At 47.3% G+C, this 27,444-nt stretch overlaps 1 protein-coding gene across 1 annotated transcript in view; it reads left to right on the top strand.

Moving 5' to 3' along the window:
• The window catches only part of LOC146833056 (potassium channel subfamily T member 2-like), a 783,113-nt gene that overhangs the window by 427,306 nt on the left and 328,363 nt on the right, over positions 1-27,444 (top strand). Inside the window, exon 21 of the mRNA XM_085599884.1 lies at positions 11,113-11,285. Coding sequence (XP_085456010.1) covers positions 11,113-11,285 — 173 coding nt within the window. The remainder of the gene's footprint in view (positions 1-11,112; positions 11,286-27,444) is intronic.

Raw genomic sequence — 27,444 nt, 5'->3', positions numbered from 1 at the left:
TGTGCTGAAGGAAGGCAAGGGAGTAGGACTAGAAGTAATGCCATTTTCAATACTAACGGACGCACGAACTGCAAAACTCATTAAACGTAAGCACCCTCAATATGTGACAAAAGGCAATTTGCCCAGGATTTAGTAAAACGGGAATGCAGGGATACAGGCATAAGTCTGTAATTGCTGAACTTGGTTACTAAAGTCATTAGGAAAAACACATTGCCTGAAGTGTTTATGGTAAAAAGTCTCTCTACTTTCTTGGCATCTTACTGTATCTTACTGTAGACTTAAAAAAAAAATGGTCTGACCAGTTGTCTGTTCACAGATAGTCTGCCACCAAGATATCAGTTTGTGCTACCTTGTTTTCCACTCATTATAAAACTGGTCCAGTGGCTCCTTATGAAGACGTGAACCTAAATGCTTCTCTTAAATTATAAACCAGACTGTTTGTGCGTCTTTGCAAAACCCCTTTGTAGCTTAAAAATAGACCTCATTTATCCTTGCAGCTCTATACTTTGTTAGGCTAAAAGTGAGGCCATATTACGTGAACCACGTGGGATTGAGACTGCTTGGTTTCACTAAAAATCATTATATAGACTGTTTGGTTGTTAATGGGCATAATAGAGACCTAATATTTATAAACATAAAACCCTGGATTGAGCTTCGACTTTTACGGTCTGTGATAACGTGGGTTCTAGTGTGTTTGATGCCAACCTTCACAGCACCTCCCTTGTACTTGGCCATGTCAGTTTGCCAATTTCCTTCCCTGAATAGTCAAGTAAGCTAGAGTTATGGCTGACTACTGCAGAGCCAGTATCCTGAACGTAAGCCATTAGGAAGAACACACACGGCTAGGTGATTTTCTTCAACCAGCATAATCAGTAGAGAAGTAAACTCTGTCTTTTCTGCATGTGTGGTTTATCAGAATTGCGCTGTCTGACCTGAGTTTAAAAAGCTTGCTCTGCCTGTCCTATCAAAAATATGATGTTAATTGAGACTCTGTGGTTTAGTAAAGCTTGCGGTGGCTGTCCCGCAGCTGTGGTTTCGGTAAAATAGCTCTCTTTGCCTCAGTGGATGCTATAGGGAGGCATGCTATGTTTGCTCTGCAGCTCATGGAAGCCTGATGGTCTGTCCTGCATCTAGGGCAAACTTCACTTCATATTCTGGGCTTGTCATTAAGGCCATTCTACTCTGCCTATGCCGTGAAGGTCTCTGGTGCAAGCGTTGCTCTATGAGCACTTTCTGATGGATACATTTGCCAGTGGATTCCTCACCTTGGGAATATCCCCTGCGCCAGCAACATTCAGAAACTTTTGTAGCTCTCCACGCCGACGAGGACGACGTCACAGAAGCACGGCTCCGTTCGATGCTCCGCTGACGTCACTGGATCCATAAGAGGACCTCGTCGGCGTGATGACGTCAGTTCCCTTTTTTCCGCGCCGTTGATGCTAACGGTTTTCTGGGACTCTCCTTAGCTTTGGCTAGTTACTTTGTGTTTCAGCTGGTGTTTCTCTTTCTTCTTGCTAAAAGATATCGACAAAAGTCCGGATTCAAGCCGTGCAGGGAGTGCGGTAAGCACATGTCCATCACGGATCCGCACGAGGACTGTGTCTGGTGCCTGTCGTCGGATCACAACGTCGAGGGATGCTCCTGCTGTCGAAAGATGAGTACTAAGGCCTTAAAAGAAAGAGAAGCCAAGTTGTTTATTGCTAGGATGAAAAAAGAGAAGGGAGGTCGAAGACAATCCAGATCGAGGTCAAGGTCGGCGTCGGGGCATGCTTCTAAGTCCAAGAAGCATAAAAAGAAGATGCATGGTTCTCGACACCATTCGGATAAAGAAGCTGCTCCGAGATCGACTTCGCCTTCTCGACGTCGTAAGGACTTTGTGTCTCCCTCTCTTGTCTCAATTCCTGCTTCTCCTGTTTGCCTGACCTCGCCTGCGGCTTCATCGGAGCACTCTCCGGCTCCATCTCCGATGCCGGTTCATTCTCCGGCTCCAGTTGAAGAAGCGTCTGCTCCTGATGAGTCTTCGACTCCGCTGGCTCCTCCGTCTGCGCCGATTGGCCCGAGTCCGATTATGCCTCAGTCTGAGCCATATCCCCCCTATCCAGGTCCGGGACAAGATCCATCGCCTTATTTGAATGCGATGTATGGAGTCTTCACTAGAGCTATGTACCCCTTGGGAGCACCTTAGGGTCCCATGGGTCCAATGGCTTTCAATTTGGGGGTTCCTCAAGCCTACGCTCAGGCTCCATTTATGCCTTTTTTCCAGGCGACGCCGTCTTGGCATTTCCCGGCGCCGAGGACATAGACGCCGCTTCCATCTTCACCGGCTCCAGCTCGACCTCGTTCGACTCCAGCTGCTCTTCCGGATCTGTGTTAGACGACAGCTCCGGCGCCGTCGGAGTCGGTTGAGACGCCGCCGATGCCGGTCCTGAGGATTAGGTCCAGGCGAGAAGCTCAAAGAGTCCTGGAAGAGCACAGGTACCAGGTTGAGGAGATGGAAGAGGGTAAGCTCATGGAGTCTGATGATTTGTTTGAAGAGTTGAAAAAGGCTAGTGGCTTGGATTTATCGCCAGAGTGGGAGATTACTCCTCCATCAGATACTCCCTCTAAAGATGTGGCCCCCTACCACACGGTCATTAGAAAATCAGCGGAGCTTTTGGATCTACAGCTGCCAACTGCTGAATTCAAGCCTAACATCCTCACTGAGGTTTTACATTCTCCCTCCACTGTGACAGAGCCCTTACTACCATTTAATGAGGCCATCACTGAACCAGTCTTGGAGGTATGGCGAAAGCCCTTTTCAGCTCCTGCGGTCTCTAAAACTGTGGGTAGAAGGTACAGGGCGGCTCCAGGTGATCCAGACTTTCTTACTTCTCATCCTTCTCCGGAAAGTCTGGTGGTTCAGGCTGCTTGCTCTAAGAGGTCTTCAGGTGCCTTTCCTCAGGTCCCTAGTGACAGGGATGCTAAAAAACTCGACCAATCAGCCAAGAAAGTCTTTTCGGCCAGTATGGCTTTAAAGTCGACAAATGCCACCTGTCTCTTGGGCCGTTATATCCATGCTCTCATGTATTCCGCCAAACAACTGGCCCCTAAGTAATCAGAGAAGGACACAGACATAACTTTAATGAGGTGCTGTCAGACACTCAGGCGGCTGCACGTCAGGTTATCCAGAGTGGCCTGGATACTGCGGACTCTGTCGCCATAATTATGGGCTCCTCTGTTGCCACAAGGAGTGAGTGAGTGGCTGAAAACATCTGAGTTCTCCCCTGATGTGCAGGCAACGCTTCTGCACCTGCCTTTTGACGGTTCTGGGCTTTTTGGTGAAAAGGCTGATGCTGCACTAGAGAGATTTAAGGAAAGTAAAGCCACGACCAAATCTCTGGGTCTGCAGACATAACCTAGGGGTTCTTTTAGGAGGTACTGAGGCTTTGGAAGGTCGCCCTTTCGGACCTAAAGGCAGCCCCAGCAGCAGCAGCAACAACAGCAAAAAAACACCCTGAATAAGAGCTACAGGGGCAGAATCAGAGGTCGTGCTCTAGGTCGGCAGCTCTCCTCCTCTTCCTCTTCCTCTTCCTCCATCCCTCCCACCACTGCAAAGCAGCCCTAGATCCACCACTCTGGATCATGCTGGTCCCGTGGGGGGCCGGCTTGCCCATTTTCTACAAGATTGGGAATCGGTCACTTCAGACCTCTGGGTTCTAGATCTTGTAGAAAATGGGTACGCCCTTCCCTTTCGGGAATTCCCTCTGAATTACCCTCCTTGTCAAGGTACTTGCTCGGAGGACCACCTTCTTCTCCTGCAGGAGGAAGTCCTTGCGTTATTAAAAAAAGGTGTGATAGAGGTGGTTCCAGAGCAGGAACGGGGTCAGGGATGCTACTACCCGTATTTCCTGATTCCGAAGAAGGATGGCAGACTACGTCCAATCCTGGACCTCAGGGTCTTGAACCTTTTTCTGAAGCAGGAGAAGCTCAAGATGCTCACCCTTGCGCAGGTTCTTCAAGCGCTGCAACAGGAGGACTGGATGCTGTCGATCGACTTGCAGGATGCGTATTTCCACATCCCCATCCTGAAGTCGCACAGGAAGTATCTCGTAGGGTCGCAACATTATCAGTTTGCGGTCCTTCCGTTTGGTCTTACTACTGCACATTGAGTCTTCACCAAGGTGATGGCAGTGGTGACAGCCCATCTCACAAGATCGGGGATTCCAGTTTTTCCCTATCTGGACGACTGGCTAATCAAAGCGGAGTCGCCGGAGAAGGTGCTTCATCATCTGCAGGTTACAACCCAGCTGTTGTACAAATTGGGTTTCTCGATAAACGTGCCCAAATCTCACCTGGTGCCCTCTCAGCGCAACCTGTTCATAGGGGCGTACTGGACACTACTGTGTGTCAGGCATTCCCACCTCCTCAAAGGATTCTCGACATACAGGTAATGATTCCCTTGTTTTACAATGGAGCGGTCGTTCCAGTCCTGAAGGTCCTTCGTCTGCTCGGTCTGTTTGCTTCCTGCATTCTGTTGGTCAACCATGCACGCTGGCATATGAGGGCGCTCCAGTGGTGCCTCCGCAGGCAGCGGTATCAGCACAACGGAGATCTCAGGGGGTCAGTCAGGATCTCCAGAGAAGCTGCAGCGGATCTGTCTTGGTGGAGCGTGGAGGGCAATCTGTCTCAAGGAAAGCCCTTCCATCTACCTCCATCGGTGGCCAAAGTAATAACGAATGCATCCACTTTAGAGTGGGGTGCGCATCTGGGGGATCTGGAGATCAAGGGTCTTTGGTCTCCAGAGGAAAGATTGCTTCACATCAACCTTTCGGAGTTGCGGGCGATATGTTTGGCACTCAAGGACTTCCTCCCTTCCCTACGCGGTCAGTCGGTTCAAGTCCTGACTGACAACACTACCGCGATGTGGTATGTCAACAAGCAGGGAGGTGTGGGGTCGCGTTATCTCTGCAGAGAGGCTCTGCGTCTCTGGGCTCAGGATGATCAGATTTTTCTCATGGCAAATCATCTGGCCGGAGTTCTGAACGTGCGTGCAGACCGTCTCAGTCAGCAATTCTCTGCCGACCACGAGTGGAGGCTCCATCCGGAGGTGGTTCGTCACGTCTTTCGGACGTGGGGAACTCCTCGGGTGGACCTGTTTGCCACTCACGAGAACGCTCACTGCCTGTCATTCTGCAGTCTCCAGTATCTGATGCAGGGGGCTTTGGGGGACGCGTTTCAGTTGAGATGGGACTCGCATCTCCTTTACGCGTTTCCTCCCATACCCTTGATTCCTCGGGTTCTGAGGAAGATTCGCCAAGACCGGGCCCAAGTCATATTGATTGCCCCGGATTGTCCAAGAAGGGTGTGGTATACAGATCTTCTCCACCTCTCCTCTTGCCCTCCGCTCCGTCTCCCTCTGAGGGCAGACCTCCTCTCGCAGTCAGAGGGGCAGGCTCTACACCCCCACCTCCAGAGCTTACACCTTCATGCCTGGCGATTGAACGGGGCAACCTGAATTCTTTTTCTCTCCCGCCTGATGTGGTAGATGTAATATTGTCTGCCAGACGTCATTCCACTAAATCTATCTATTCTTATAGATGGTCTAAATTTGTTCTTTGGTGCGGAGAGAAGTCTATTGACCCTTTGAGGGCTCGTTTATCCAACATCCTTCGGTTTGCTCTTTCTCTTGCTCAGCAAGGCTTTGCTGTAGCTACTGTAAAGGGATATTTATCGGCTTTGTCGGCTTTCCTTTGCTTGCCGGATCAGCCGTCTTTGTTTAAGTCACCTATTGTATTACGATTTCTTAAGGACCTCACCAATAAGTTTCCGCCTACTCCTTTTATTGTGCCTCAATGGGTCTTAAATCTTGTCTTAACTTACCTGATGGGTTCTACTTTCGAGCCCTTGCACAAGTGTCCCTTAAGGCTGTTGTTTTTTAAAACGGTCTTTCTCATTGCCATTACCTCGGCAAGGAGGGTAAGTGAGCTTCAAGCTCTGAGTTCAAAATCCCCATTGTTGACCATTCATGCTGAAAGAATGGTACTCAGGACCAGGGCTGCTTTTCTGCCTAAGGTGGTAACTCCTTTCCATCTGGGACAGTCCATTACCCTTCCTACCTTCTATCCTCCCCCTCACCCTTCCAAGGAGGAGGAGTGGCTTCACCTCTTGGACCCTAAGAGGGCGATGAGCTTTTACCTCGATAGGACTAAGGACTTTTGAGGGGACCACCAGCTTTTCGTGGGCTTTGTTGGCTTCAGGAAAGGCAGAGCGGTGCACAAGCGCACCCTTTCCAGATGGATTATCTTGTGCATCAAGATCTGTTACTCTTTGGCCGGTAAGGAACCTCCAGAGGGTATAAGGGCTCATTCTAACAGGGCAAAGTCTTCTACATCTGCCTTGTCTAGAGGTGTTCCTGTGGAGGACATTTGTAGGGCGGCAACTTTGGCGTCCCTCCACACTTTGCGAAGCATTACTGCTTGGATTCCGAGGTGAGGAGGGACGGACACTTTGCTCGTTCCGTCCTTCAGGACTTTCTGGTATAGAAGGGGGGACACCATCCTCCGGGAGTGGGACTGCTGTGGGAATCTTTTCACAAGGTGAGGAATGCACTGGCAGATGTATCCATCAGAAGAACAAGTTACTTACCTTCGGTAACGCTTTTTCTGGTGGATACAGTATCTGCCAGTGCCACCTGCCTCCCCATTGTCCACCCTTGTATACCTACAATAGTGATGATGGTTCAAAATTCATGTATTTCTGTCACAGGAAGTGTTATTTCTTTTGCCTTCCTGTATTATTTTCACACTGTGTGTGTTGGTTTGTATATTACGTACTGTGTATACTGTGTATATATTGCTGTCAGTACGTCCGTGTGCCTCGAAGGCAAGGAAAAAAGGGAGTAACTGACGTCATCACACCGACGAGGTCCTTTTATGGATCCAGTGATGTCAGCGGAGCCGCGAGCGGAGCCGTGCTTCTGTGACGTCGTCCTCTTCGGCGTGGAGAGCTACAAAAGTTTCCGGATGTTGCTGGCGCAGGGGATATTCACAAGGTGAGGAATCCACAGGCAGATACTGTATCCACCAGAAAAAGCGTTACCGAAGGTAAGTAACTTGTTCGTTACAGGCAGTAATCCTGGATGCTGACAAGCTGGGTTGGCACAGTACCAGGCTGGGACTGTCCCATCCTCACTGTGCCATAGTACTCGAGCTGTACCTCACTAAGGCCCAAGTATACCCAAAGCAGTCTGGAGTTATTTGTGTCCCATTCAGAGGGGACCTGGCTTGCCAGTTTGTGTTGGACTGTTTGATTTGGAGCAGGACTGACTGCATAGATGGTCTCCATCTCGGGTTGGCATAAATGGTGAAAAATTATGGGACTGGAACGCAGCCCAGTGCAATTGCTAGTGTTTAAGACTTTCAGCTAGAATTCCACTAGTCACCTTTGTGTTTTCCTCTGTGCAATGCCCTAAGAGGGATGGGTTTGCCCAGATCTGGGTGCTGTGCGCACTGTGCCATAGGCTTAAAGCTGTAACTCACTGAAGGGACTCAAGCAGGCCGAGACACATCTGGAGTTGCTCATATTCCTGTTCAGGCATGGCAGTGCAGGCTGGACTTTTTTTTTGAAGCAGAACAAAGGATATTTTGCATAAAGATAAAAGCCTATCTGTCTCCAGCCCCACTCCTCTATTAATCTCCATATATCTCCTCCTTGCTTTCTGTTCTATGACTATCACTCAAAGCTCCCAGCATCTCACTTCTAATTTAAAGATATAACAGGTAGAAGCCATATCCTAGCGCTCTGATGACTGGCAGTGAGTGGGCAGAGTGGGCAGGCCTAAATGAGAAACACAAGATTTCTCTGAATGGCCACTAGGGCAGGGCAAAAAACATTTACATGACTTTCTTTCAGAGCCAGCATCCTGTCTATAAGTTCTATTTTAATTGTACTGTTTAGACTGGGGTCTTGCTATCATAAGTGCATTAGGTGCAGTGGCACCACAGCTGAGGTATGCGAGGAGCTCACAACTACCTAATTACAGTTATCCTATTTTTTTGTTTGCACCAGGGCCCATGGCACCCTTGCTGCTTAACGGTCTCTTGTTTGTGACCATAGTCATGAGTTACCAGGGAGAACTACCAGGCCTGGTGGGATGGGCAGGGGGGTAGCTTCAGGAGTTGTGTTTGGGGTGTGGCATACCCCAAATGCATTCTTGGCTTGGGATTGCGGTCTGGGAGCTCTGATTCGGGTCTGCTATTTCTGTGTCAGTTTTTCTTGGTATTCTCATTTCACTAAGAGCTTTTAATTGGTTAATTTTTGGGATCGGAAATATAAATATATATGGTTACTGGTTTACAAAATATGTGGCGAGTCTGCACTCACGGACGTACTCCTTGAATGGGTGCAAATTTACTACTTTTTGAAATTCACAAACATTGCCTGTAGAAGGCTTCGAAAGTTGTGCCAGTCTCAGGTTTACAGGCATTTTACTGGCAATCAAACACCCTAAAGGTAATGGGATAACTGCTTGCAAGTAGTTTAACCACTGACAATTCCTCCGAGTAGCATTTCAACTTATCATTTTTCACCCTCAGTGCCATTCTAGACTTAGGTCCACCTAATTGAAACAGTATGGATTCTGATCCCCATGAAAACAGTCCATCCAAAACTTTGGTCATCTCACCCCTCCACCCTGCAACCCACTGCTTTTTTAGTTGGGAAATTTGAAGTTCACCCCCCCAAATTTAATTGACTAAGTTATGCCCCGGTGGTGACCCTGGTGCAGGGAGTGGTCTGGCAGAGGAGGGCCAGTGTGTAAGCAGATCACCAGCTGATGAAGAGTTAAATCTTTTCCTGAAGGAAATACCTTGATAAAGTTCTGGTAGAGTTAGAGCCCTGAGTGAAGCAGAGTCCAATTAGGGTTGTAACACTGTGAAAGTGATAGCATTAGCTGAGGCTTAGCCCTGGCGAAGCAGAGCCTTTGCGGAGTGAAAGCCTTAGCATAGTGAGATCCCTGTGAAAGTGAGAGCCCTGGGTGAGACAACGCCCTGAGTTATTCAGAGCCCTGCGAGGATTAGAGCCCTGTGTGATGCAGATCCCTGAGTCAAGCAGAGCTGTGGATGGTAAGAGCCCTGACTGAGTGAGACACCTGAATAAGGCAGATCCCTGGGTGAGCGACAGCCCTAAGAGAGGAAACAACCTAAGTGAGAGAGAGCCATGGGTGAGGCAGAGCTCTGGGTGAGTGGCAGCCCTGGGATGGGGAAAGTCCTGATTGAGGCAGGCCCTGGGTGAATGAGAGCCCTGAGCAAGGCAGAGCTCTGACCGAGGCAGAAACCTAAGTGAGTGAGAGCCCTCAAATCACCCTCAAATCAGACTGCTCCCCTGGAACTGGTTCCGGTGTCTGGCAAGAGTCATTCATGAGCAATGTGAAATACATTTGTAGTTCTGGGGTGGTCTCTGAGTCCCTGCTAATAGAGTGCACGAATCTGTGTGTAATCATAAAGTATGTATGTTTATGAAACCGGAGAGATTGTTTTCTTCCCCTACCACTCGCTTCTTTTGCTCCTTCTCTCTCTTTCTCTTTATTTCTTCCTTGCTTACTTCTCTCTGACTGTCTTGTTTTTGCCAGCCTTCCCTTTTGCTCTTTCTCTCTCTCGCTTTCTACTCCGTCTCACTTTCTCTTCTCTCTCTCACGTTTCTCTCTCTATTTCTCGCAAGACTATCCCTCTCTTTTACTCCCTCTCTTTCTATTTCTCTCTCTCGTTAGTTCTATTACAACCATTTTCCCTCTAAGCACCCTTTGCATTGAATAGGTCGTTCATAGTTTAAAAACACACGTGCACGGGTGTTGCTGGGGTTCTAAAGCCACAAAACAGACCGGCACTACCAAACATACAACGGCGATCTCTCCTTCGGAAACATGCCTCCGCAACTCACTGAAACTACAGATGGCACAGACCTATAAGCCCTGATTTTGATGTTGACACCGTTGCGGTCTCTGGACCGACCGACCTCTGGTTGGTGGTCCCAACACCACTTTTACATAACGACCGCACATGGTGAGGTCACATACTCTCATTTCTCTATGGGAGCTTGTGCTGCAGCCGTAAACTGGCCGTAGCACAAGCTCCAATAGAGAAATGGGAGTTTCTGTTAATCCCTGCACAGTGTGGCAGGCACTCCTGGTGCCTGCCACATGGTGCAGGGATTAACGGGGGCACCATAGGTGCCCTCTCTGCCCTCAACCGGAGGCTGCAGGGAGAAGGGGGCCCTGCTAAAGTCCCCCAAAGACGCTTTCCGACAGGCTTTCCATGTATCATAATCCCGACGGGGAAAACGCCTTCATTAGGGATTATGGTGAGGCCTCAGACTGGCCAATGGGCTCCTTGAGCCTGTTGGAATCCAGCCGAAATGACCAGCCGGTTTCACTTTCGACTGCCTGCATTGTAATGCAGCGGTTGGAAATGAAACCTACGATGTGATGAGGCCGTAATGAGTCCCTAAATGCCACAGTAAACAAACAATGCCTAAATTCCAGAATGCTATTCCTTGTTTTAAAAATGCAGTTTTAACCCTCCCACCACCCACCTCCCTTCGAGCATTAAAATACAATAACCTTGAAACCCACATACATTGCTCACAATGACTTCAGGTGCCTTAGGCTCCCATGTTGAAATATTTAAAGCATCGATTATTGAATTTTCCCCCTACATTTCAAAATGGAAATTTTGACTGTAGCATTTCAGTTTCCACGCCATACCTTTGCATCAGAAAATGTGCACTACTGTATAAACAGGCACCATGTGGATTTTCATAAATTAAACATGAACAGGTGTTTTCATGTACACACTTTACATCTATGGACTTCTCTGGAGTTTGCGGACATCATATAGCCCTACTCTAATGGCTTCCGGTTGTGTGAGTTCTTATCCTACATAAACACCATACATGTAAAACATATCTGCACTACAATCCTTTTCTCCTACATATTTAATTTAGGGTCATATGTTATGGCTTAATTATAATCTATGTTTAATATTAAAATAATTAACATGTCTGAGTTGCTGATCAACCAGTGTTTCTGATTTAAGATTCAGGCTGTCATTATCTATTTACTCCTGTCCTTTGCCTCAGGGCTGCCACCACTTCCCGTTCGAGGACGCCCGTGCATACAGGTTCAAGAACAAGCTGATCATTGTCTCTGCAGAAAGGGCAGGGAATGGCCTCTATAACTTCATTGTTCCGCTGCGAGCCTACTACCGACCGAAGAAGGAGGTGAACCCCATTGTGCTGCTGCTGGAAAACACGTAAGGAGGGGATTGTGGGTACGTCAGCACTCCTGCGCTTCTCTGCAGAAAATCTGACTAGCATAAGGAAATGATCTGGCTAGAATGAGAAAATGATCTAGGCGCTAAAAGTGGCTTTCTTTCAGATCACTATGGATTTAAGTATCTAGTACTGGTGTTTAATAGATTTCTAAGCACCTCCAATTTTGGTACATGAGACAACTGAAGCATAGGGTGAAAATTTGTTCTTATTTATTTTTATTTTTGCGGCCTTTGGGTATAGAGATTTAAGATCATATGTACAAACACATTTTTCCATAGACACAGAATGGATTAAACCATTTGATACATCTGGCCCTTAGAAATGTGTTCTGTTATTCTTTTTTGGGCGACCTTTGAGTAAAGAGATTTGAACTTCTCTATATGTATTACAAAGTTTTTTTTTGTTTTTTTTCAAACAAACACATTTGCTCCATTTTTAGGTCTCGCCTGAGCAAGCGCATGCACTGCTCTGCGAGACATTTAGTAAGGGGGTTTTCAAAGTGCTACCAGAGGCTTTTGCTGGCCTCAAGTTTGCGCTCATGCGCGCGTGCACGCGCGCAGCCACTATGTGGGTTTGTGTCATGGCTCATTAAGCCTTGCTTGCCTCTCTCCGCTTTGCTTGCGCTTCAATTCCCTCCCCCACCACAGATCGAGTTACAACTCCCGTGTTTTTTTAACAATTTCCGTTTAGCGCACGCGCACGCACACAACTGTCTTCCTCATTAAGCAGAACACTTTTGCTTTCCCACGTCATTTTCAAGGCCACGCCAACCCGCCCCCCCCCCTCTATTCCTCATTAAGCAGTTCCCGCGTCACTTTCAGGGCCGCGCCAACCCACCCCCCTCTCTTCCTCATTAAGCAGAACACTTTCGCAGCCGCGTCACTTTCAGGGCCGCGCGGACAGTGCTTGTTTTTAATGTGAGGCTTACTGCTGCATCGGAATTTACCGGTAAAACTTTTTCTCTTTCTATGGAATCTCAAGCAATGAGACTATATTTTTTCGGGATTATGTCACGTGACCACGCAAAACCTCCCCGTTGTCTGTCATTCAGTGAGGCTCATAGTGGCTGCGGTCTGTGTTCTACGTTGTGGAAGATGAACCAGAGGAGGGGTCAGGCGTACACTTCAGGGCACTAGGTAAGTAAGGGAGTCTGCACTTATGCAGTGCTTGAAGGTTAGACCTTGCCGGGCTAAGAGTTTAGGAGGCAGGATGGGCTGCCCAGACACCGCAGTATTGCTGCTGATTTGTAGACACTTTTCATCTTCTATTTTTATGTCAAAACTGTTTGATAAAACCACCAATATTGATGTAACCTAAGATAAACCACGATGGACATTGTACTTCTCGACCGGGCGTTTGTCCACGCATATAATAGAGAGGCCGGTATTAATTTGTTACCAAGCATTGGCCAAGAAACTAGAACAGTTATGCCAGCCTGGTTCTCGCCCTTAAAATACTTTGTGCATCGCCCGCCACTGTGCTGCGGACCCTATTCCGAAGTGGCGCCCTCCCTTAATCCCTCTTCCGACAGTCAAGGTAGATTTTGGCTGATAGCTCTCATGGGTTATTAAGTTGTCGGATGTGTTGTGATTGTAGAATGTCGTAATAACTTCTACAACTACACCTAGTCGGATTGATCATTATAGGATGCCAATTCTCACGCAGTTTTTTTATTTGTATTCTGATAGATGTGTTTTTGCTGACCTCGTCATACGTCCAGTACTACGCATACCATAATGTAAATGTTTAGACCTACAAATTCTCGAGCTCATTCTTGCATTTGAGCTTTTGGACTACAGTTCATTCCCTCGTAGGACAGTATGAGTCACTGTTGAGGATATTTAAGGCTTAACAAACCCGGACATAGTTTTAATCCCTGAGGTGCAACCAGAACCAGAGCAGGTACTATCTTGTCGCCAATATCTAATTTGTACACCTCTCCTACTTAACTCCTGAATCTGGCTTTGCATGTCTTTATTCACACTCCAAGTACACACGTTCATCCTGCTGGACTTTGACATGTCCTTGCCAACCTGTCCCTGCATCCACACAGTTGTTTGGCTACGACTTCTACTGCACCTACTCAGAAAGTTATTTGCTTGTATGATGGAAGACCTAGTGTAAAATATTACTCTTGCAGCTAGAGGAACCATATATTACTCTGATGTGTCTGATGCCAACGATGGAGGGTGAACGCCAGGCTCTAGAAAGTGGGTTAGAGTTAGTTTCCCCTATAATTGAACAAGTGTTCCGGAGTTTCCAAGGGAATATTCCGGCATTGTGGATTGTTTTAAATATATGCTTTCTTCGTCTGAAGATTTTAAAACAGATGGCACTAACAGTGTCATTAACAAGAACATTCAGTCTCCTGTTATAAGGGAGCCTTCAACATTTAACTCTCACCCTGCCTGGCCCACAACAGAGAGAACTTTAGTGTAATGCTACTTTTGTGAGACATGTAATAATTGTAAGCACAAATTGCATTTCTGTTAGCCAAAGTGAACTATGCCTTAGCTACTGTACAGCATGATGAGCAGTATACCACTGCTATGGATGGAGGACATTTAATATCTCGTTGACTATTACTCCGATCTGTAGTGAAGAGCATAGTGATTCGCAGATAAGAATTGTATATTGGGGCCACCTAGCAGCTTCATACAAAGAGTCCTCAGAGTCTTTCTTTTAAAAGCATTGTACTGTACCACGAAATGATTGCACAATCTACCTGAATGAGCCCCCCACTAGAACAAGCATTAGCATAGCCAGTAGGTCTCGCCTTTGGGACCTTATAAGTGTTTAGCCATGCAAGGGTATTGTGCTGCATAACTAAATACTTATAAGGTCCCAAAAGCGAGACCTATTGGCTATGCCAATGCTTGTTGGTTGTGCCGTATTTAAACGCTCCAACCAATCAGTGTGGTTAATATCTCAGGCAATATTCAAGGACCAGAGTACAGTCACAATTGTTGAAGATGCACCTGTCTTAATTAGCCGAATCTATGAAGAGAATTAGAATGCTGTGCTGAGACAATCTGAACATCCGACCACATGTTTTCCAAAAAATAAAATGTGGATATTTTGGAATTGAATTGAACTGAAGGGCGTTTACAAAGTGTAGTACATGTCATTAATTGTGTAGTTTCTTCAAGAAATAGTCTTTACCTTTTTAGTCACGCATTAGGTGCCAAAAACATCTCCACTCAGAGGAAAATCAGGAACAATATTCTATCTGCAGAATATTTATCTGTGTGTAGCATAACTAGCCTTCAAAGAACAGAAGCTAAAGTATTGAAGATTAATGTAGGGGTTTGATTGTGTTTCTGCAGTTGAAATTTGGACTGATAGTAATTTTCTTTAAAAGAGGCGGTACGATATCATGAATGTGAGAAGTCGTCAAGAATTCTGTCAAAGAATAGGTCTTTTGTAATGCAGGAGCTCCGATTCTGGCATCATTGCCAAAATCAGTCTATTCGCATTATGAAAAGTGATGCTGCTTCTTTGAATATTGATTTAGTGAATTAGCCGAATATTTTTGTGCCCGAAATCAGAAGATTTGTAAAAGACGCAACAAGGTAGACCCCTTTTCAAACATGATCTTGATCATTGTTCTGAAAGGACGGGGGGGATTGGGGGCTCATTTCCAATGGTCGTTCAATCAGAATGTTTTGTGCCACACAACTTGTGATAAACTGCACTCATAAGTTTCATTATTTCGGACTCACCATATGTAGAGGTAGAAATAATGCTGCTAATTTGATTTTAACCTTGTGTGAAAAAAAGATGTGAGGCTTTAATCCTACAAAAAGGAACTTTGGTGTGCAGTGTATCATGAGCTGTGCAGCATTAAAAAAAACTGGTCAAAGATGAAACGCCCAACTTGGAAAAGTGTTTTCATGGGTTCCCACACCCGTAAATAGTGTCTGCAATGTGGCACAGAAGAAAAATAACCACATTGTCAAGATTTGGGAACAGAAGTAGGAACTCCTGATAGTGATGCAATGGATTTGGCCTGAATAAACGCAAAGCAGGGTGTGCAAAAAAGCTATCTAGTTAGATTTTTAGATTGATTTGTTAGTCACCTTTTTCGTAGTTTAAGGTTAGTTTTCCTATTAATTAGGGAAGCTGGAGGTGTGAGGACTGGGTTGTTTTGGAGTGGCAATACTCTCCAATTACAGTAGTTACAATAAAAACGTATTTGTTACTGTACGCCGATGATGTACTATTTTCTTTAACACGCCCAAATAGATCTGGCCCACGCCTGCTTCGAATAATGGAAATTTTTGGCGAAAACTCCAGACTCTATATGAATGCCTGCAAATCGTTCTTGTGACCTCTGAGAGGCGGTGACCAGCTCGGGACTTGGACACAGGAGGTGACGGTAGTGCCGGATGGCTTTAAGTATCTTGGGGTGTTCTATCGACGTCCCAAACCGCCTAAGAATCTAGCCCCTTTGTTGACTCGGATCAAAGAACAGGTGCGCTCCTGGTCACATTTGCCTTTGTCATTATTTGGCAGATCGGCCATTTTTTAAATGGTCTTGCTACTTTGCCTTCTTTATCAACTTCAAAATTATCCCTACCCAATACTACAGACACGGTTTCGGCAATTAAACACAGTCCTTAGTCACTTCCTCTGGGGTGGGTGCTCCTTCCGTGCCGCACTACGAACGTGCTTTCAGTCCACATACGGTGGGGGTCTCGTGACTCCAGACATCCATGCCTATCATGCTGCGTCCCATCTCCTCATTTTAAATGATTGGAGACCCTGCCTACACTGTTGAGAGTTGGTTAATGGACTCAAAAGCTCTACACACAAGTCTATACTCTAGCGTGACGCTCAAACCGTTACCGCTTACAACCCGGACGGCCTCTGTGATATGGCGATAAGCACTGTGTAGGATGGGGTGGTGGGGCATACTCACAAAAGAGACTCCTCTTTGGCGCAATGGCCTCTTACCACAATTGTTTGAGTTGCAGGGTTTCGTAGGCTGGGACACTATTGGATTTTTAACGGTTGGAGCCGTCCTCCATGGTCGGACCCTCAAGTCTTTCCAGCAGCTACATTCTGAAGTCCAAATGCCCCTGTCTCAATTTTACAGATATCTGCAATTTCGCCACGCTTTTCTCCCGTACCTTGCTCAGCAAGACAACATTCCCAACTTTAATCCCATTAAAGCCAAGGTGTTTCTAGGTGAGATGGGTGCGCACAAAATCACCCATTATACCTCATATTGGTCACTAACAGCCACACTACACTCAATAAGACCCGAGATGCCTGGCAGGAAGATTTGGGTCCACTTGATGAGGACGACTGGGTTGAGGCTTTTGAGTCCCCGCGCGAAGTGGCCATTGCTGCGCGCCTTCGACTTATACAGTTTAAATATCTCCACTGTGTATACTTCACTGGCTACAGGCTTTGGTGTGCAGGGATGATCGTGTCCCCCCTGTGTCTGCGCTGCGGACTGGCTGAGGGCACTTTCCTCCGATAAGGAATGTACTGCTTTATCGGGGTTTTGGAGTGGGGTACTAACTTGTCTCTCTGAGGTGCTGAGGTGGGACGTTCCAAAGTCACCCCGTTTAACTATGCTTCATATTGCAGAGGGGATTAGATGTAATGGGTACAAAAGACATCTGCTATTTCTAGGGCTTACTCTGGCTAAGCGTGATATTGCTAAGGCTTGAAAAGCGACTTCCCCGCTATCTGTTGAGGCCTCAAAACGGGGTCTTGACTTCTCCATGGGGTTAGAAATGCCGATTTTTAAGGCAAGGGGGTGTACCCAGAAACACCTGAATATATGGAAGTGGTGGTTCACCATAAAGATCAAAAGTTGGGTACTCATAGTGAGAATAATATCTGTACTCCAATATCACGATTGGACTCTTTGTCCGATAATGTATATATGGACTTTGTGACACTGATGTTTTTTGTTTATAATGTCTATATACGTTTAATTCAGTCTTTTGCATACTCCTTTTCTTGACGACTGTATATTGTAAAAGTTGACATCAGTACTAATGCCATGATACGTAGACAATGTACTGCCCTGGTGCCACCCAGGCCTTTTGTGTCTGTCAACAATAAAATCTGTTGTGAAAAAAACCCCGTATTTGTTAGTATCCGAGACCCACTAAATCATGTAAGGAACACTTACGACTCTTCAAAGTAGGTGCTACATTTTACCACTGTTAATGTCTTAGGCAACATGGGATTATGTCCCACAAAATTTCTCTGCAGGGGCGTTTATCAGGGAAAAAAGTTAGCATAGTTTATTTCCCACCACCCTTTAAGGCATTCTTGTCTGACAATCCAATAGTGGCTGTATTAACAAAAATACACTAAAGTGAGGGTCTTAAGTGAACAGCTGTTCAAGCACCCTGATTTTATGCATGCACAGGGAGAAACTAATACATTTCTATATTCCTACCCTCACGTATTTTAACTTTCCCAGATCCCGTACTCCGCTCTACTAGAGAGGCATATTTCTCTCCTCGTAAAGAGCTCCTGTAGAGCCCACAATTTTAACACCTTTGGGACCCACGGTGAGGATGGGCCTAGTGATGAAGCAAGTCACTTTGGTTAATGAAAGCCTTTATCCTTTTTAAGGGACTCCCTAATCTGGATTTCTCTTCCATCAGGGTTCACAATTTTAGTGACAGTTAGTGCTGGACTCCATGGATAACGCATGTCCAAGGGGCTTTTCATTTACAGCCCCCCTCACATTCACAAACCATAGACGTGCTGCACATTCGCAAAGCAGTGCAGTATGTCTGAGGATAGGAGCTCCTCGGGCGCTGATGTGTCCTTTGTAAAATCACCCCAAGGCCTATCAGAATTAGGGATGAAGTGGGATGGAGAAAGATCCAACCGAGCTGTATTCTGAAGAACCACAGTATAGAAGCACCCAGAGAGAGTAAGCTGGGAGAAAAGGAGGGAAAGAGTGAGAACTCCTCCTATTGCCATCTAAAAATCACCGAACACAGTAAAGGGCTACAGAAAGGGAGAGTGCATCGTGGAAGGAAAGTCTGGGAATTGTGATATGCCTTGATTCAGCCCTGCCAAGTACCACACATCAGGTGTTAGACTAACACATTTCAGTGTGATGATCCACATCATTGTCTGCAGGAGTGCTGCTATTTAGGCAGTCTTACATATGTAGGCAGTTTAGTTGTTACGGCTACGTGTCCCTGTGACGTAAATTCGGATCATTTTAAAGGCCTTTTAAAAAAGTGATGTAAATTACAGAGTTTGGCTATGACGAATGAAAAATGTAATGAGTACATTTTTAATTGCATGTTGCCACATATCACTGAGAGCTCCATAGACTTGCAAAATGGATGTTCCTTTTGTTGATCATGAAAGTGCCAGCGTTTTGAAATTGTATAGAGAAGGATTGGTGGAGAAATGTTGTTTTTGTTCTAGTATGTTCCTATTCCCGATAGTGAAAGTCAAAGTAAGGAGAAAAGAAGATGGGGCTTACATTAAGCCTATTGGAACTCAGGCATTTCAGTTTATTTTTGTTCGGTGGAGCGGGAGTCATTATTGCGGGCAGAAGTACGGAGCGACCCTACCTGTGGGTCTTGTGTTGGGGTAATCAGCTGCTGTTGGTCTGATCACCGAGGCGGACGCTTTCCTTCCATCTGCCGCTGCTGGAGGTGCTTGCAGCGGGCGTCAGGCGGTGGGAGGAACTACGCTTCCCAGGATTCCCGGCACTAGTACCGCCCCCAACCACCACCACTTCCGCGCCTGGAGGCGCCAAATACGAACGGCTCCCTCGGTGGAGCGGGAGTCATTATTGCGGGCAGAAGTACGGAGCGACCCTACCTGTGGGTCTTGTGTTGGGGTAATCAGCTGCTGTTGGTCTGATCACCGAGGCGGACGCTTTCCTTCCATCTGCCGCTGCTGGAGGTGCTTGCAGCGGGCGTCAGGCGGTGGGAGGAACTACGCTTCCCAGGATTCCCGGCACTGGTACCGCCCCCAACCACCACCACTTCCGCGCCTGGAGGCGCCAAATACGAACGGCTCCCTCGGTGGAGCGGGAGTCATTATTGCGGGCAGAAGTACGGAGCGACCCTACCTGTGGGTATTGTGTTGGGGTAATCAGCTGCTGTTGGTCTGTTTACCGAGGCGGACGCTTGCCTTCCCGCTGCCGCTGCTGGAGGTGCTTGCAGCGGGCGTCAGGCGGTGGGAGGAACTACGCTTCCCAGGATTCCCGGCACTAGTACCGCCCCCAACCACCACCACTTCCGCGCCTAGAGGCGCCAAATACGAACGGCTCCCTCCGCGTCGCGGGACGCGCGCGGGCGGCGCCGGGCTAAGCCCGGGCAAATGGCGGGCCGTCCGAGGACGTGGGAGGATGGGACGGGCCACCCCACTTATATTTCCCATGAGGATCCGCTATTGACACGGCTACGGACATAAAGGTACTGTTGCCATTTGGGTGCTATCTGCTTGATCTAATTAGTGTTGTAATACAGTCACACATTGGTGGGCAATCCTAAATTGGGACCATTGTCCGATAGTGTCTGGACCTCTGTCACACCTGTATTACATTTGCAGACAAAAATACTTCATAATTACAATGATTAATCAGGGGAAAAAATGTAGAACTAAACCCCCAGCTACACGGTCATATACTAAGCTGCAAACAGCAGAACCTCAACCCCTACCTACCCTGACCGCCATTGATAAAATGCTGCAACAGACTATTGGTGTCGTGGCAAATGCCATTGAGAACACGGAGAGACGGCTATCGATCACACCATCATTAATTTTGCAAAGCCAGGAAAGAGACACCTCAACTACTATGACTGATGGAGAAGGTGACCATACGGACCTTATTAGCGCTCAGCGCGCTGTTTTGCCTGCTATAGGATTTTAACTATCCTGTTTTGTATTTTCTTTGAGTTCATTTATTATTCTGACCCTGCTTTTACATTAAGCGCCCCCCCCCCCGGCCTACCTCTTGCACTGTAATACCCCTCCTGGGGACCATCTGCACCGCCTTTGGCGGGTCCGGGATCACGGGCACCTGGGGTGATTCGGAGCGCCATATTGGATCGGGCTCGGGAACTCTCGCGCATTACCGCGAGACCTCGCCCTGAAGAGTCTATTTTAGGCAGCACGAGTCGGTAGGTCAGCCTGGAGAAGGTGACCATACGGACCTTATTAGCGCTCAGCGCGCTGTTTTGCCTGCTATAGGATTTTAACTATCCTGTTTTGTATTTTCTTTGAGTTCATTTTTTATTCTGACCCTGCTTTTACATTAAGCGCCCCCCCCCCCGGCCTACCTCTTGCACTGTAATACCCCTCCTGGGGACCATCTGCACCGCCTTTGGCAGGTCCGGGATCACGGGCACCTGGGGTGATTCGGAGCGCCATATTGGATCGGGCTCGGGAACTCTCGCGCATTACCGCGAGACCTCGCCCTGAAGAGTCTATTTTAGGCAGCACGAGTCGGTAGGTCAGCCTGGAGAAGGTGACCATACGGACCTTATTAGCGCTCAGCGCGCTGTTTTGCCTGCTATAGGATTTTAACTATCCTGTTTTGTATTTTCTTTGAGTTCATTTTTTATTCTGACCCTGCTTTTACATTAAGCGCCCCCCCCCCCCGGCCTACCTCTTGCACTGTAATACCCCTCCTGGGGACCATCTGCACCGCCTTTGGCGGGTCCGGGATCACGGGCACCTGGGGTGATTCGGAGCGCCATATTGGATCGGGCTCGGGAACTCTCGCGCATTACCGCAAGACCTCACCCTGAAGAGTCTATTTTAGGCAGCACGAGTCGGTAGGTCAGCCTGGAGAAGGTGACCATACGGACCTTATTAGCGCTCAGCGCGCTGTTTTGCCTGCTATAGGATTTTAACTATCCTGTTTTGTATTTTCTTTGAGTTCATTTTTTATTCTGACCCTGCTTTTACATTAAGCGCCCCCCCCCCCCGGCCTACCTCTTGCACTGTAATACCCCTCCTGGGGACCATCTGCACCGCCTTTGGCGGGTCCGGGATCACGGGCACCTGGGGTGATTCGGAGCGCCATATTGGATCGGGCTCGGGAACTCTCGCGCATTACCGCGAGACCTCGCCCTGAAGAGTCTAGTTTAGCCCACTGCCGGTCGCGCAGTGGTGACGCGCAGCGGGAGCGCCCGCACTGCGCCTGAGTCTCGCCAGAGTCCTGCCCGTCTGCTCCCGTCAGCGCTAAGGCAGGGCTAGGGCAGGATACTCTGGACGACTCAGGATGCCCACCATCACGGACATATATCATCTACGACAATGAGTGATATGTCATTACCATCATGCTGTGGACCCTCTATGCGGTCCCTATCAATGTCCTAGCTGTTCATTTGCCCTTTCCACCCCTAAGCCTATAAAATCTCTGTCGCGTAATCTTTGCGCGTCTAGGCCGGGAACAGTGGTGACCGATGGCGCGAGTCATTCCTCTCTTAAGGTATTTCACCTGAATGTCAGATCGCTCGTCTGTCATTTTATGGAAGTCTTTACTTTGATAGAGGACGAACAACCAGACGTCTTCTTTCTTACGGAGACATGGTTACATGACCAGGCGATGGTGTCTATTAATCTAGCTTTACCTACAGGTTATACCATGTATACCCTACACCGCAATTCTAGAGGAGGTGGCATAGCAGCCGCTGTAAAATCTTGTTACCCTTGTGTCTGGCAGAAAAGTTCAGTGGCAGCTTGTGAAAGTGCGCAATTTAGTATTACCCTATCCCCTAACTTTACGCTGTCTGGACTACTTATTTACAGACCTCCAGGTCCTGATGGAATTTTCCGCCTTAGTCTTCCCGAGGTCGTGGCGTCTCTAGCTCTGAAGACAGCCAATTTTACAATTATCGGTGACCTCAACCTTCACATGGATCAACCACTCACCAGTACAGTTGGTACCTTACTGGCCGATCTGGAGGCCCTTAAAATTGTCCAGCTGGTCGACCAAGGGACTCATAGTGGAGGGCATATACTCGACCCCTTTCTTACGAACATTCCGAATGGTCTACTTAGCGTTCCCACACCCATGGCCTGGACTGACCATTTCTTAGTACGTGGTCATATTACTTTATCGTCCCCCGTGTTTGAACCCTTTTCTCTCAGCGTTTTTAAACGCTCTTGGAAGAAGCTTCAATTAGAGGAATTTCAGCAGTTTCTTTTGACACACCGTCCTCCCCTTTCTACAGAAATCACTTGTAGCTATGATAGCTTTTGTGAGTGGCTTACGTCAGCACTTGACTCCTTCATACCTGCCAGGTGGACTAAAATTAGATCTAGTCCCTCGAGTCCTTGGTATACGGACTCGCTCAGAATACTTAAATACGCCTGTAAAAAAGCGGAGCGTGCCTGGCGTAAAAGGTATGACGTTGAGCTCAAAAAAGCTTACAGATCTTGTACGAGGCACTACCATCAGGCTATCTGCAAGGCCAGAGCCACCTATTACGCGATGGAAATTAAAAATAGCCCAAATCCGACTAAGATTATTTTCCAAATCTGCAAGGAGCTAACCAGCAAACAGACTGCTACTCCTGTTAAAGCTACACTGACTCAATGCGAAAAAATAGCCACTTTTTTTGTAGAAAAAGTAGAGTCAATCTATAGATCCTTTCCCCAAGAATCTCGGGCGCAGTATCCTTCTAGTATTAAGCATAACACCGCCCCACAACTTCTTTCTATTCGTGGTCCTAATCCAGAGGAGTTAAAAAAATTAACTAGGAAAGTCAGATCAGGTTCCCCTACGGACCCTTTGCGCCCTACACAATTCCAAGAGCTCGAAGAGTGCTGTTACCCGGCTATCCTTGATCTTATTAATTTATCCTTTGAAACAGGAAGTGTTCCAGTCAAATGGAAACAAGTAACCGTTGTTCCCATCTTGAAAAAACCCTCCCTGGACCCCTCTCTTCCCGAGAGTTACCGTCCCATCTCCCTCCTCCCCTGGATTTCCAAACTAGCGGAATCTCATGCCAACTGCGTTCTGTCTTCCCATTTGCTGGATAACATCCTCGACCCCTCTCAAAATGGGTTTCGAGCGCACCACAGCACTGAGACCGCTCTCCTTGCGGTAGTGGAACAAATCAGAAAGCTGCTTGACAGAGATCAAACGGTAGCGCTGATCCTGTTAGATCTCAGCGCTGCCTTTGATACCGTCTCTCACTCCGTCCTCCTCCAGCGACTTTTGGAAGCTGGGGTCGGCCAGATCGCTCTCGACTGGTTTCGGTCTTTTCTTACAGACCGATCCTTTCAGGTGTCCACACCGCCTTTTGTCTCCGCCCCCCGTTCTATTTTGCAAGGTGTTCCTCAGGGGTCGGCTCTCAGCCCAACCTTGTTTAATCTATACGTCCAACCTCTGGCTGAGGTAGCCCAGAGATACGGTCTCACCATGGTGTCCTACGCCGATGACACTCAGCTGGCGGTGGCACTTAATGGTGAGTCTGCAATGGACGCCGCTGCCTTTCAGGTCGCTCTACGAGGAGTTATGGGATGGATGTCGGACAACAAGTTGCAGCTGAATGCCTCAAAAACCGAGGTTTTAATCTTCGGAAAAAACACCGACCTCTGGGGCAACCAGTGGTGGCCCCCGGAGCTTGGTCCTGCTCCGGTGCCTGCTGACGAGGTCAGGAATCTTGGGGTGTGGTTCGACAATAAGCTGTCCTACATTCCCTACACTAAAAGATTGGCCGGGATCTGTTTTGGCACTCTACAGTGTCTCAGACCAATCTTTAAATTTTTCGACCCTACCACCAGGCAAATCATAGTTCAAGCTATGGTCCTAAGTAGATTGGACTATGCTAGTTCGCTTCTACTGGGACTTAACAAAGCGGAGCTTCTTCGCCTTCAGCGCATCCAAAACTCGGCGGCCAGGATGCTGGTTGGCCTGCCACGTTTTTGTTCTGCCCGCCAAACCATCCAAAATTTGCACTGGCTCCCGGTGGAACAGAGGATTAAATTTAAGGCACTTTGCCTTACTTTTAAAATTCTAAAGCTGTCCACTCCTCCTATTCTTGCCCAGACCATTTCCCCTTATCTCCCGAACAGAGCACTTCGCTCTGCGGGATCAAATCTGGCTATTGTTCCCCGCTTCAAAAGAGCTAGAAAGGGTGGACGCTCTTTTTCGGTGCTAGCCGCCTCACTCTGGAACACCCTCCCCCTTTCGCTCCGTTCCATTACTAACCTTTTTCCTTTCAGGAAATGTTTGAAAACCTTCCTGTTTGCCACGATTTATGTCCTTCAGCTCATCTATGACTAGTATTTCCTCGCCGTTATGTTGTATCATCTTCTCAGCGCCAGGACGCCACTTCGCTGCGGCATCTGTGCGCTATACAAAAATAAATAACATAGCATAACATAACTGATGCCTTGGAGGCTAGCTCCTATATGACCTCGTCATATGTAGACTTGCCCTGCAGTCAGATGCCTGTTGAAATCTCTATGGACCCCCAAGATCGCCCAATTATTTTGACCCCCCCACCTGACAAAAGGCTAGAAGCATGTAAACCATGCCCTAGGAATAAGAGAGAAAATATCCCAAATAAATCGGGCAAAAATAAGCTGGCGAACCATGATTTGGTGACCCCGACTAGTAACTTAGTCGGCCCAACATTAGCAATACCATGTTGGGTCGCTAATATGGTTGCGGATCTACAAGCATCCCTGGAATGGACTATTGCCATCCAACTTAAGCCTCTGGTGTCTAAACTTGACTCATCTCCATTATGAATACTAAGGGGGGAGGGATAGCTGAGTCAGCCAAATTACGGAGAAACCCTGTACCCCTTGTTACTGAAATTCCATCACAAAACGATTCTAGCGATAGAGTAGCTGGAAATAATAGCTCCCCAGTACAGATCATTAACGTAGGAGCTACGTCAAGTATCCAAAAACCCACACTCGTCCTACCGAAAGCTCTGATTAGTACTAGCTTTCAGAAGCAGAGCAGCCAAACTGTAGGAAATCTGGCAAGTGCCACAGATAAAGCCTCACCAAAGACAAAAGAAGGTGAAAAGGGGGATAAAATTAGTTTATCCTTGAAAAGTAACATAATACCAAGAGTTACATCTCAACAGTTGCCAACAATTAATTTACCCCCTGAAGCCCAGCCATATGTAGTTGCACTTGTAGGAGTACCACCTTTAAGTGAGGGGAAAAGAGAAAGGGAGGCTGAGTTAAAAAACAAATGCATTCAGTGGCTTACGGTAAATAGACCCTTGCCAGCGAATGCTTCAGGCGAAATCTTATTGGCCAGAAGAGTGGGTTGGGTTGGGAGGGACCCAAAGACAGTAGCAGGTGATGTAATAATCTTGAATTTTAGGGACGCCTCTGTTGTAGAGTATATCTGTAATACCCCACCCTATAGGCAAAATACGCAAATATGCCCATTGCACCTTTCGTATTTCTACCCTACTCCTAGTTTGGAACCATATCGCCCCAGAGTTATGCATGGCAACAGGGGGTGCCATCTTCCACGACATAACCCTGAAAATGGGGGGACATTCAGGGAAGGTAGGTCTATCCACGGCCCCCAATTTCCGCTACAACCGCATTGGAACAGGTTTAGCGTATTGGAAGAGGTGGACTGACTTAGACCAGGAGGAAAATCCACCCCCCAAGTAACTAATCAAGCATCCAGCAGGGTAGGGATAATAGAGGGAAATGTTTCATCACCAACCTTTAGGGGGGATTCAAAAATCGATTATATACTTGAGGAAAGGACTAGCATTAGAGGGAGTATGGCAACAGAGGGCACTGAAAATTTGGTGGAAGGCTGTTTAAAACTGGTCTCATGGAATATAGCCGGGTTAAAAAATAAGCTACACACTCCGGAGTGGGCCGCATTTATGGCAAGACACAATATCTGCCTAATGCAGGAGACCTGGGCACTGGAAGAGAGTCATAGCCCGACTTTCGCTACTTTTGATATTTTGGCAGTGTCTACAGGCAGAGGGCGCCCATCGGGTGGGTTATCAATTTGGATAGGCACTCATCTGGGAATCCAGGCAACACAAATTCAAACAAATTCCCTGGATATCCAGTGTGTCTTATTGAAACCACCAAGCAAACCACCACTAGCAATAATAAACATTTATTCCAGACCAGTTAGAAATGGGCAAGAATCAGATACAATCAAAGACCTGAGCTCCTTTATTTTGGGCTTAGACCCCAATACTGCAATAATTCTTGGAGGGGACTTCAACTGCCAATTTGAACCATTGGGCAGTCTTGAGCTGGGTGAACAGGATGAAGTAGATGTGCTATGGCACATACCGGATCCTAATACTACCCCAGTCAGAGCATGGACACCTTTGGTGTTACAAGTAAAATCCATCTCCCTTGCAACATCTTTGCGGGCGTGCAATGGGAGATTAGATCCCGACCGCCCAGCAATAACAACATTTAATCGGGCAAGTCAAACATCCATCATTGACTATGTAATGGTGGATGCTAAAAATTGGGATAAGTTGAAGGAATTTAGAATTGTACAAAGACAGGACAGTGATCATAATGCCCTGGTCCTAACTTTCAAGCCAGGGTCCTTTGGCCTAACCAATCCTGACCCTAAATTCGCTATGGCGACACCTCTCCTCACACTGACCAATAATAGAAGGAGGGTTAAATGGCCTCCTGTTGTAGACTCACCCTCACAGCTTGCAAAAGTTTATCAAGTCGCAATTCCCCTCATAGCCCAGATGGGTGAATCGACTGGACGACAGCAGGCACTAGATATACACAACCAGTTAGTTGTGGTTTTAGGGGATGTGTTTAACCCTGTAAGTAGAATTAAGAGGTGCGTGTTGAAAACGCACCCCTGGTTTGATGATGCCTGCAGGAAATCAAAAAAGGAGCTTCTAGCGGCAATCAAATCGAAAGATAAAATGAATATCAGGGTTACTAGACAGACGTACAAGAAGGAGCTGTCTAGGGCCAGGAGAGAATGGGAAGAAGCTAGGTGGGAAAAATTGAGGGATGCCCTCGTGACAAAGGATGCCAAACTATTCTGGGCATTGGCAAACTCTGCCACGAGAGATAGCGGAGAGCCTTTCTTACCAAATATTGCTTCTTCAGTGTGGGAGGCACACTTTGCTGCACTCTACACTTGTCCTCTGGCCGTTATACCTGAACATCCAAACAGGGCTATGA

The sequence above is a fragment of the Triturus cristatus genome, chromosome 4_2 (genome assembly GCF_964204655.1).
Source record: "Triturus cristatus chromosome 4_2, aTriCri1.1, whole genome shotgun sequence".
Classification (NCBI taxonomy): domain Eukaryota; kingdom Metazoa; phylum Chordata; class Amphibia; order Caudata; family Salamandridae; genus Triturus; species Triturus cristatus.
The sequence above is the reverse complement of the archived record's forward strand: the minus strand, read 5'-3'. Positions and strand labels throughout refer to the sequence as shown.